Source organism: Cebus imitator, unplaced genomic scaffold, assembly GCF_001604975.1.
Source record: "Cebus imitator isolate Cc_AM_T3 unplaced genomic scaffold, Cebus_imitator-1.0 Scaffold170, whole genome shotgun sequence".
Lineage (NCBI taxonomy): Eukaryota > Metazoa > Chordata > Mammalia > Primates > Cebidae > Cebus > Cebus imitator.
Genome location: NW_016107485.1, coordinates 1,812,829 through 1,824,861, shown reverse-complemented (window position 1 = coordinate 1,824,861; position 12,033 = coordinate 1,812,829). Strand labels below are relative to the sequence as shown.

Genomic DNA, 12,033 nt, shown 5'->3' with positions numbered 1-12,033 from the left:
ACGCAGGCCTGCGAAGGGCCACTACTCAGGAAGAGGGAGGGCTGCTGAAGGCTAAGAAGGGCTGGCTGAGAAGGCACGGTGAGCTGGGCTGGGCTGGGCTCCTGAGCCTCGAGGCTGCCCAGAGAAGTATGCTGGACTTCAGGACATCTCGAGGCAAATTCAGCATTTCCAGGAGGTTTCCGATGTTCCATGCACTTGTTGAACTTCTCTAGCCCTGGATTGTGTGTGCCTGGAAAACAGGAGCAGTTCCCATTAAGCTGAAAACGTCTGCCAGGTGCCTTACCCTTCTGGGACTAGCAGACACCACACAGACACCAAACCTTTCCCATCCTCTTTTCTCCAGGACCTTTAACCCAGTGTTCTGTTTGTGGGCTGGGCTTCAGCCAGGCATCAGGGAGTCAGGACTTGGATCACAAGCAGTTTCTGCCCGTACTTTTCTTTAATTCTATTTATTCTTTTGTAATAGATTTATTTTATTTTATTTTTTTTTTTTTTTTTCCTAACACATGAACTAATTCTCATGAAAAAAAATCAAATAAAGAGGTACGGAGTAATAAAATACAGGTTCTCAAACACACACACACACCCCCCATTCCACTTCCCTCCCTGCATGTTGCCAGTGTTAAGCTTGATGTTTATCTTTCCAGATTACATATATATGCGACCATTATTTATACATGGCAGTATATTTATATGGGGCAGATCACAAAGCATTAAGCAGTCTAACCACAGCTGATCCACATGAGGGCACTCACAGCCAGCCCCCTGGGCTCTTGGATCTGGCATTTCCTCCATTTAAACAGCACCCCAACTAAAGGCCTGAAAGAGGCAATCCAATTCTCCTTTTCTGCTAGTTCCCTTTGCTTCTACCTCCAATCCAAGCCTCGATATTACCAACTGCCCTTATGGTCACTAGAGAAGCAAGGTCTTTTCTGTAGCAATAATAGTAACAACTAGCTGGGTTTGGTAGCTCATTCCTGTAATCCCAGCACTTTGGGAGGCTGAGGCAGGCGGATCACTTGAGGCCATGAGTTCCATACCAGCCTGACCAACATGACAAAACCCCGTCTCTACTAAAAATACAAAAATTAGCCAGGTGTGGTGGTGCATGCCTGTAATCCCAGCTGCTCAGGAGGCTGAGGCACAAGAATCACTTGAACCCAGGAGGCAGAGGTGGCAGTCAGCTGAGGTCATACCATTGCACTCCAGACTGTGTGACAGAAGGAGACTCTGTTTAAAAAAAAAAAAAAAAAAGGTAAAAACTAACATATTTTGAAGAGTTATTAGGTGCAAAGTGCTTTTTTTCTACTCTGAGATTCCCCGTTTTAACACTCTGAGGATGGTAAACTCCACCGTCTGGGCTCAAGCAATACACTTTATCTTCTTACCAATTCTTATGCTGTTTTACCCTCCTTCTATGAATGAGAAAATTGAGGTTTGGAGAGATTAAGTGATTGACCCAAAGCCATATACTGATATGTAAAGAGGCTAGGACTCCCATCTCATTCTGTAACTTTGACACTATTGCTTCAAGATCACCTCTTCCCTTCAAATAGTCAATATTGTTCTCATAGTCTGAATCCACACCATTTACAAGTCCACACTCAATTCTCTCCTCTATTCCAAACACACAGCCTATTATACTCCTTTATGGCTGTATCCTTTCAACCATCCTCATTTCTTTTTTGCTCTTAGCCTGATCATTCTGGTTGCTACCAGCAAAGTTGCTCCTTTCTTTAGAGAATAACCTAGTCCAAGTCTTCATATGCACTCCTGATTTGTTGGCTAGTTTGTTTGTGAGACAAGGGTCTCACTCTATGGCCTAAACTGGAGTGCAATGTTACAATCACAGCTCACTTCTGCTTCCACTGTCTGGGCTCAAGCAATCTTCCCACCGCAGCCTCCCCGGTAGCTGGGACTAGAGATGTGCTCCACCATGCTTGGCTAATTTTTCATTTTTTATAGAGATGGGGATCTCATTATGTTGCCCAGGCTGATCTCGAACTCCTGAGCCAGCTTGATTGTAATATAAATTAATGTATGATTATTTTATACCCTAAAATATGAAAAGAATACATCCATGCATTCTATATATGTATAAAATTTTAAAAAGTCAATATTGCTTTAAAAATGAGTCCTAGCTAAATAGTATTGCTACAGTCAATACTAGTATGAATGCATGCAAACAGGAATTAATTGTACAATAACAAGACGGCATGTGTCTCATGGTTCATTTTCAACTTAGTCACTTGCGGTTTTACAGTTAAACTATCCTGCTGCTTTAAATGTAGAGGCTTCATTTCTGCTCTAAGATTCCCCCTTTTAACACTCTGAGGATGTTAACTATTATTGTTAAATGTTTTAATCTTATATAACCAAGTGGATAAGAGTATGGACTCTAGAGCTGAACTGTTTAGGTCCTAATCCCACCTCCCCAATTATTAACTATGTGACCCTGGGCAAGAGTCCTCTCCCCTCTGTCCCTCACTTTTCTCATCTTTAAACTAGGCACAATAGTCTTTATTCCTCTGAGGGTTGTATTACATCCGTTAGTATTTGTAAAACCATTACAACAGTACCTAGCACATTTTAAGTGCTATATAAAATCAGTAGGAAAGTTAGAAAAAAACCTAAAAACACTTCACATTTTTTTTCACTAATGTAAAAAAAAAAAAAAAAAAAAAAAAAAAGGGGAAAAAGCCAGCTCTGCCCTTCTTGGAAGCACCCACTGGACCTAGAACTCCACATTCCCAACTCCAAGAGAGTTATTGAGTGCTCGTTCATTCAATAATTTGAGTGCCTACCATGTACTAAAACTCACCGTTAATCAGACAAAGCCCCTGCCCTCAAAGGGCTTATGTTGGGTTAGAAATCAGAACTCTACCACTTTTTTACAGACGAGAACACTGAATTCAGAGTATGGCATGATGGCTCACGTCTGTAATCCCAGCACTTTGGGAGGCTGAGGCAGCCATATCACCTGATATCAGGAGTTCGAGACCAGCCCAGCCAACATGGTGAAACCCCATGTCTACTAAAAATACAAAAATTAGCCTGGCATGGTGGTGGGCCCCTGTAATTCCAGCTACTCAGGAGGTTGAAATAGGAGAATCACTTGAACCCAGGAGGGGGAGATTGCAGTGAGCCAAGATCACGCTACTGCACTCCAGCCTTGGTGACAGAGTGAGACTCTGACACACACACACACACACACACACACACACACACACACACACACAGAGGGAGGGAGGGAGGGAGGGAGGGGGGGGGGGGAGAGAAAGAAATTGGGAACACTGAGTCCAGAGAAGCTATGCCTTGCTTGCTCAAGGTTACACAGCTAAATAGCACCAGACCTTGGACAGTTCTTAGTTAGGGTGCCACATTCTCACCTTCTATTTGAAAGACTCTACCTAGCTTCGTGACCTTTCCTTCTTTGCACCCACCGCCACCGCCTGCCCAAACCAGGAGCCTAGGTTTCAGAAAAGAAAACGGTGAACCCCGAAGACAAAGTCACATGCTGGGCATTTTTAACCCTCCGCTGCAAGAAAATGAAAGGTTATTTTTTCTTCCCGGCGTTAACCTTTCCTGTGCTGTGCGGGAAATGTTGAGGACTTTTTAAAATTTTAACATTATTATTATTGTTGTTGTTGTTGAGATGGGGGGGTCACACTATGTCGCCCAGGCTGGTCTTGAACTCCTGGCTTCAAGCGATCCTCCCACCTCGGCCTCCCAAAGTGCTGGGATTCGAGGCGTGAGCCACCGCGTCCGGCCCGTGGATGTTTTTTAAAAAGGCTGAGTGGCCTCACTTGGGACCGAAAAGGTGAAGTCCCCGCCCCGTGGTGCAGCAGCGAAGACAAGCGGAGCCACCTGTCAGAGGGCTGTGGGCGGGGGCCGGGGCCGGGGCCGTGAGGGCCTTGGGGCCGGAGGGTGAGCGCCGTTGAGCGCACGCTCAGAGCAGACCGCTCGCAAGGAGGCAGGATGTGATAGTCTTAAGACCCTGGAAGCTGACGGCCAGAGGGAGGGAAAGGTGGTCACAGAGGAGAGGCAAAGCAACCGGAGGTAGAGGATCCTGGAGGTGACTGCAAGGAGAGTACGCAGGGGCGAGGGGCTGCAGAAACCGACCCTGCGACTTCTGCGCCGACGCGGGGCGGGCGGGAGAGAGGAGGAGAGGGCAGCGCGGCGGCGCTGCGGGCTGGCCCAGTCGGGGAGGGGGCTGCCATGTCCCGTGAGCGACCCCCCGGCACCGACATCCCCCGCAACCTGAGCTTTATTGCCGCGCTAACGGAGCGCGCCTACTACCGTAGCCAGCGGCCCAGCCTCGAGGAGGAGCCGGAGGAGGAGCCAGGCGAGGGAGGGACGCGGTTCGGGGCCCGATCCCGCGCTCACGCACCAAGTCGGGGCCGCCGGGCCCGGTCTGCACCAGCCGGAGGCGGCGGGGCTCGGGCGCCCCGCAGCCGTAGCCCAAACACCCGCAAGAGAGTGCGTTTTGCCGACGCACTGGGGTTGGAGCTGGCCGCCGTGCGCCGCTTCCGTCCCGGGGAGCTGCCCCGGGTGCCCCGCCACGTGCAGATCCAACTGCAGAGGGACGCCCTCCGCCACTTCGCGCCCTGCCAGCCCCGCGCCCGCGGCCTCCAGGTAGGCGGCGGGGGCACCTCCCCTCCTGGGGACCTCCCCCAGTCGGCCGCAGCGGGCAGGTGGGAGTGGATTTGCCAAGGAGCACCCATCTCCATCCCATCCCTGGGCTTGCGCCTGCCCATCCCTTTTTGGGTCCCCCATACGCGAGTGGCTCTAGGCCACCCTGGCAGCTGGGCCGCACTGTGCCTGCCCGGACGCCGGGTTCGGCCTCTGATTGGCCCAGCGCCTCGCTCTGACACCGCCCCTGTCTCTCCCCTCTCTCCGCCCCGGGCTCCCTCCTCCCGCTTCTTCTTTCCCCCAGGAGGCGCGCGCCGCCCTGGAGCCGGCCAGCGAGCCCGGCTTCGCCGCCCGCTTGCAGGCGCAGCGAATCTGCCTGGAACGCGCCGAGGCGGGCCCGCTGGGCGTGGCCGGGAGCGCGCGCGTGCTGGACCTGGCCTACGAGAAGCGCGTGAGCGTGCGCTGGAGCGCCGACGGCTGGCGGAGCCAACGTGAGGCCCCCGCCGCCTACGCCGGCCCGGCCCCGCCCCCGCCGCGCGCCGACCGCTTCGCCTTCCGCCTGCCCGCGCCGCCGATTGGGGGCGCTCTGCTCTTCGCCTTGCGCTACCGTGTGACAGGTCACGAGTTCTGGGACAACAACGGCGGCCGTGACTATGCTCTACGAGGGCCCGAGCACCCAGGCAGTGGCGGAGCCCCGGAGCCCCAGGGCTGGATCCACTTTATCTGAGACGAGGCACCTGCGGCCGACGGCGGAAAACCCCAAAGGCACCCGGGGGGACCGATGTGGTGGGGAGGAATAGGAGAGACCAGGATTGGCGGGGAGGACGAGGAGGGTGGAGAAATCAGGGGCGGGGTGGGCCGAATCAACGAAGCTCGGGGAGGGAGATGGGGTTGTTAAAAGCTGGTCGGATGTGAGCAGAAGGAACCCCAGGGTATAGGAGGAAGGAAACCCTACACCGCACCCAAGGGATTAGGCAAAAGGAAAAGAATGGGGATGATGGTGGCTTTCCCCTCAGTGAGTGGGCACTGGGAGAAAGGGAGGAGGTCCATCAGGCCTAGGCAGTTGAAGAAGGTTAAGAACCTTTTGGGGATGGAGGAGGTATGATGTAAAGTAGCCCACCCAGTCGAAGTCATTTCGATTGCTGGCGCATTCCCTCTTCTTACCCGCCTTTTCCACCTCAGGTCCCCTTGTCCTACCAATCCTCGCTTTAACTCAGCCATAATTGCCTTGCTTAATCCCAGGAACCTGGCCATTGCCCCTTGGTCCTTGGCGTTATGACGGGATTCCCTTGTCACCACTGACAGTTCCTGGCTGCGGTGTCCGTGGACTGGCTGGGGAGTGATGACAGGTAGCCGTCAGAGCTCCAGCCTCCAGGCAGCTTCAGGGATTAAAATGGAGGCCAAAGCAACTCCAGAGCTGTTCTTATAGCCAAATACTGAGGTGCCTAAGGGGTTGGTACACTCAGGGGCTTCCAGGAAAATGCCAGCCTTACTCTTCTGGGGTGCCTTTTAATAACTTCCAAGCACTTTATGGACTGTTTGTCGAGGGACAGTGAATCAGGAGAATCACTATTCCGATTTCTTTTGCCTCCGAAGAGGAAGTCCCTGACTAGCTATATAACTTTGGGCAAGTTACTTCATCTCTTTGTGCCCCAGTTTTTCCCTTGGGAAATTGGATTTAGGTTAGATGATCTTTGAAGGCCCCTTGTATGATATGTTGTGATCTGTACATGGCAGAGTATAGATTAGAAGCCACATTTTCCAACCTAGTGCTATGGTTCAGAACACAGAGCACCCCAAGCGTTTGGCTGAAGCCAAGGATGGGTCCTCTGGTTTTTGGCACAGATGTTCGAGAGTCCCGGAAGCATCCCATAACCAACCTGCAGCCTCACCTCACCCCAGCATATTCCAGAGCCCCTTCCAAACCACAGCTCATCCTCTGCTTCATTTTGCTCTTGCCCTCACAGACTTCTAGCCTCCATGGTCTGAGACAACTATATCTCTGTTGGTGAAAATGATGCTTGAGAACCCAGAAGACTAAAGGAAACAATGTTAAGGGCTTTTGTGGGGATAAAAGATAATGGGTATATGGAATAGAAACATTTCAAATGAAGAATCAAAGCATTTTAGTCAATCCACATGGTTGTTAAAAAAAAAAAAAAAAGGCCAGGCACAGTGGCTCACATGTGTAATCTAAGCACTTTGGGAGACTGAGGTGGGCAGATCACCCGAGGTTAGGAGTTCCAGACCAGCCTGACCAACATGGAGAAACCCTGTCTCTATTAAAAATACAAAAAAATTAGCCAGGCTCGGTGGCACATGCCTGTAATCCCAGCTACTTGGGAGGCTGAGGCAGGAGAATCACTTGAACCCAGGAGGCAGAGGTTGCGGTGAGCCAAGATTGCGCCATTGCACTCCAGACTGGGCAACAAAAGTGAAACTCTGTCTCAAAAAAAAAGCATCAAAGCAACTTGAATAGTAAATGGTACCAGAAGATGGTCTGCTCCATAACCAGAGCAAGTGCAGTGGGAAAGCTGGACTTTCATACCCACTCACCTTCATGCCTTATGCCTCTCCTCCTGGTTAACCTTAACAGGGGAGTGATTCCTCTCCTGGTTGCTGTTTTTCCTTTTCTCTTACCCTATTCCTAACCTCTTTACTTTTCTCTTTCTTTCCTTGTCTCTCTCCCTTCTCATCACTTTTTTTCTTTTAACATATAGGGCATTTACCTTACTTTAGTCTATTTCCATTTGTTTCCATCTTCATTCTTGTTCATCTCTGCTATTCCTTCTCCCGCCAGAAGGGATGGAAACCCTATTTGCTTTTCTCAAAGCCCATGGTTGGTCTACTTTCCTCACTCAGGCTCCTTGACAGTCTTCTAGAAGAGAGAAGAAGGAAAAGAAGCAGTTCTTGATGTTACAAATGAACAAGGATCTTCCAGGTAACCAGCTCCCCACACCCATTTCTGTTATTGATTTCTCAAAGAGAAATTTCTGGTTCCCCCTCTTCCTTATCACTGAGTGAAAGGGGATGGGCATGTTCACGTGCCCATACATACATTCAGAATAGAGTGTGGGGCAGGCTGTGCTGGCTCACACCTGTAATCCCAGCACTTTGGGAGTCCAAGGCAGGCAGATCATTTGAGGTCAGGATTCAAGACCAGCCTGGCCAAACATAGTGAAACCCCATCTTTACTAAAAATACAAAAATTAGCCAGGTGTGGTGACTCATGCCTATAAGCCCAGCTACTCAGGAGGCTGAGGCAGGAGAATCGCTTGAACCCGGAAGGCTGAGGTTACAATGAGCCGAGATCGCGCCACTGCACTCCAGCCTGGGTAACAGAGTGTGAGACTCTGTCAAAAAAAGAAAGAGAGAGAGAGAGAGAAAGAAAAAGAAAGAGAGAGAGGAAAGAAAGAAAAAGAAAGAAAGAAAGAGAAAGAAAGAAAGAAAGAAAGGAGAAAGAAAGAGAGAGTGAGAGAAAGAAAGAAAGAGGAAGGAAGGAAAGAAAGAAAGAAAGAATTGAGTATGGGGTTTGTTACCATGCCCCTCCTGTCCACAGTCTTAGTCTTTGAGAAAAGGTGGCTGAAAGAGAGGAGTCCCCAAGTCATTCCTCAAACAAATGCCCATCTAAACATCATCCTTATCTTGTGAAGAAAACAAGAAGAATTTCGTGCACCATGTGAATCACCTTCAGTTCAAAGTTGCAGCAAAATGAAGAAACTACTGGAAGCTGCCAAGCAATGCACTGTTGAGTCATCAATTAAGAGCCCACAGGAGGATAATAGAGAGGGAGACTGGGTGGAGGCTCAGTGTGGAACAATCTCTTGTCTAATGTATGCTTGTCACTGCCATGTTGTATTAATAATGAGAGGTCACATTTACTTAACACTTGTGTGCTAAAATCTGGGGTTTTTTTCTTTCCAGAACCATGACTCGATCATAAAATCTGTTTTGTTTGTATGCATGCCCAAAACCACCCTATGAGTAAAGCATTATCATTATCTCTGATTATAGATGAGGAAACAGGCTCAGAGAAGCTCAGTAATTTGTTCAAGATTTCACAGCTAGTAAATGGCAGAAGTAGGATTGTGAACCCAGGAAATCTCCAGAGCTTCCGTGTAACCGTGATGTTATATTTTTTTCCTCTTTAAAAACAATATTAAAAACCTTGCTATATATTATTTCTTATTAGGAAAAGACCATAGTTTCTGATTGTGCTCTGCCTTCCCGTCCTGCCAGTCTCCTGGACTGGCTTGAAGAAGACAGGGGGGTCCCAAGCTTCATCTGTGGCTCGAAGGAGTTTGCTGCTGTCTCCTGTGCCAGTGTCCCATCTCTGCAGGATCAGCACAGGATACCCCTCGCCTGCCTGCTTACACTCCAGCCTTGCCATACATTGGAATTCTCTCCTGACCCGAGCCAACACTCCACACCTGTTGGTGTGCCACTTCCCTCCCTCTTCCCCAACTGGCATTGAACAGACAAACCCCTCTAATGTTTCCACTAGGTTGGGTCCATGACTAGAACACCTGCTACATGGTCTGTGCTTGGGCCTTTTCTGGGAATCCTAATGTTACTGGGTAAATGCCAACTCTGACTGTGGGCAGAAAGCTAATGATAATCTTGTTCCCTAAGCTCTTTCTCAGAAGTACCCTGGCTTACTCCCCCAATGTCGGCTTTATAGAACAACATTTTGGTCTTGATTCTTCCCATATTGAGCTGCCCCTGGGCTTAGGTAAGCTGTTAGTTTCCCCAGCTGCCTCAAGGCTGGGTCTGGCTGAGCTACCTTCCTGTGCACACAAATAACAGGCGTCTCCTTGGAACCTGACTTACTATCGGTGCCATCAAGCCTTGTAAAATAGGAAAGAAACTAGTATTTCTTGAGTGACTTCTGAGTGCCTGGTTCTTTCAAGGCTGTCTGGAGAGATTCCCTGCCCTGATACCATTGGTGTGTACTCATCCCAGGACTTCAGCACTGAGATTCTCCCAACCCCCTGGCTTTTCCTCACCTTGGGTTGAACCCATGCAGCATCACCACAAAACCCACCATCTGCAAATCAACCAAGATTAGGCGGTGTGCCCTTTCCATCTTGCACTACTCTTTCCAAAACTTCCACCTGTATTTCCCACAGCCCCAGTAAGCAAAGCAGAGTGTGCCTGGACACAGCAGCATCCACTGCTTTCTCCCAGCAGGTGCAGTCTCATCGGACACCGGGACACTCAGAGTTTAGCGGAATCTTCAGCCACCCTATTAGTGTGTTATGCATTAGGCATTGTGGTAGAAACTCCTCTGACAGCTCATGACTAATGAACAGGAGCAATTTTGAATATGTCAGCCATGGACTGGGAAGTGCCATAAGAGAAAACACTACCACGGTCAGAGGCTTGGGTCTTTGGGACACCCAGCAGAAATACTGTGGCCCATTCCTCTCATCCAGACTGCAGATACCTTCCTACACCTACCTGTCCCATAGCCTCCTTTGTGTTCCTTTGTTTTTCTTTGTGAATGTAGAAAAACCTTTCATTATGAGCCCCAGCTCCTCAGTTTTCCATCTAACACCCACATTCCCTTGTTTCTAACTCCTGTGTTTTTCTGGAAACTGTTTGGATCTTCGCAGTTTGCAGGTCACAGAATCAGACCTGAAAAGGCTTCTCTTTAGAGATCATTGGATCCAGGCTCCTTTACAGATGAGAATACAGGTCCAAAGGTGAGAAATGACTCTAGTAGGGTCATAGAATTTGTTAGTACAGCTCAAAATGGGCTTAAATCTGGGCCTCCTGATCACATCCCATTCCCAGGCTAAGAAACGGGTCTCTGCTGGCTGTGGTGGTTCACACCTGTAATTACAACACTTTGGGAGTCTGGCTGAGACAGGAGCATTGCTTGAACCTGGGAGTTTAAGACCAGCCTGAGCGACATAGTGAGACCTTGTCTCTACAAAAATTTTAAAAATTAGCTGGACATGGTGGCACGGGTCTGTAGTCCAGCTATTCAGGAAGCTGAGGCAGGAGGATCGCTTGAGCCCAGGAGTTGGAGGTTACTGAGCTATGATCACATCGCTACACTCCAGCCTGGGTGACAGTGACACAGACCCTCAATTAAAAAACAAGAGGGAGAGAGAGAGAGAGAGGTCTCTACACAAACCCGTGATTTTTCACGGCAAGGTATAACATCAGAAATGTTTCATTTTCTGCTGTTAGTTTCCATTCCTTTCCCCACCTGGGTGTAAAGAGAAACAAAAGGCAATGACAGTATTCTCTGTGTCCCCAGCTTTGGCACTTTTATTGATGTTGTATAGAGCAGTGACTTTGCTAGAAAGACTGAATAATCCACCCACTGAATAGCCAACCTGGGGAGGAAATGAAAATTTTCTATGTGAATCTCCCCAAAACCGTTGTCACCAGGCCCTCCCAGAACCTCCCCAGTTCCTTCCAGTGCAGCCCTGTGCACCCGGCCCTCAACCCAATAGTATTGTGCCTCACTTTACCTTCCATGGGCAACTGCCCTCCCTCCTGGACATAAAACCTCATATTTTAAATAAAGTTGAAATATGAAAAGAAAGTATGTCATTAGACATTCGGAAGTATTGTTTGTTTGGGGCTAAGGGTAGCAAGAGACTCAGAGGCAAGATTCCCTCCTTGACTCTCAATCTCTTGGTCATCTTGTTTCTTTTTTTGTGTGTGTCCAGAAAAATTTAATAGGTTTGCTTATTATTATAAAGTTGAACCACTGATTCACTGAAACATTTTGACTTATACTGATGTTTTAATGTAATGAACTTTATATCCCTACCCACATTCATACTAAGAATTCACACACAAATGAAAATTGAAAAACTGACAACACCTGACTTCTGTCTCCTACTTTTCTGCTCACAGTCATATACTTAGGTACCTTTTGACCCCCATGGGGAAAGAACTACCAATGACATCCAGAACTACCAATGACAGGAAGCAGAGACTTTTTCTCTCTTTTGAGAATGAATGTTTCCCCCTTCATAGTGGATTCTTAAGCATGTTCTCCACGCATGCGGAGTGCTAGCTGGACGTCTTTTGACATAGGTATTACATATTTGGGATGGACAACACACAGGTTGGTGTCTTCAAAAAGGCCAACCAGATAGGCCTTGCTTGCCTCCTGCAAAGCATCAATAGCTGCACTCTGGAAGAGCAGATCTGTTTTAAAGTCCTGAGCAATTTCTCACACCAGAGGCTGGAAGGGAAGTTTGCGAATCAGTTCAGTAGATGTCTGATAATGTCTAATTTCATGGAGTGCTGCAGTACTAGGCCTGTAATAACTATGTTTTTTCAACCCTTCAGTAGAGGGTGCACTCTTATAAGCAGGCTTTTGTTTTTTTATTTTTTCTTTTTCGCTTCTCCCCCTCTTGTTAGTTTTTCGTTTTG

General features: G+C 48.6%; 1 protein-coding gene across 2 annotated transcripts; it reads left to right on the top strand.

Annotated features, from left to right (window-relative positions):
• The first annotated feature begins 3,743 nt into the window (after positions 1-3,743).
• On the top strand, positions 3,744-10,516 carry PPP1R3E (protein phosphatase 1 regulatory subunit 3E). Of its 2 annotated transcripts, XM_017544536.2 has the most exons (4): positions 3,744-4,635; positions 4,937-5,397; positions 7,433-7,573; positions 8,825-10,516. In XM_017544536.2, the coding sequence occupies exons 1-2, from the start codon at positions 4,219-4,221 to the stop codon at positions 5,357-5,359; spliced, it is 840 nt and encodes a 279-aa protein (XP_017400025.1). In that variant the 5' UTR covers positions 3,744-4,218; the 3' UTR covers positions 5,360-5,397; positions 7,433-7,573; positions 8,825-10,516. The 2 variants fall into 2 exon arrangements, 1 of the variants encoding a protein (XP_017400025.1); XR_005202818.1 differs by lacking the exon at positions 4,937-5,397 and having other exon boundaries at positions 3,881-4,059; positions 7,353-7,573.
• Positions 10,517-12,033: the final 1,517 nt, after the last annotated feature.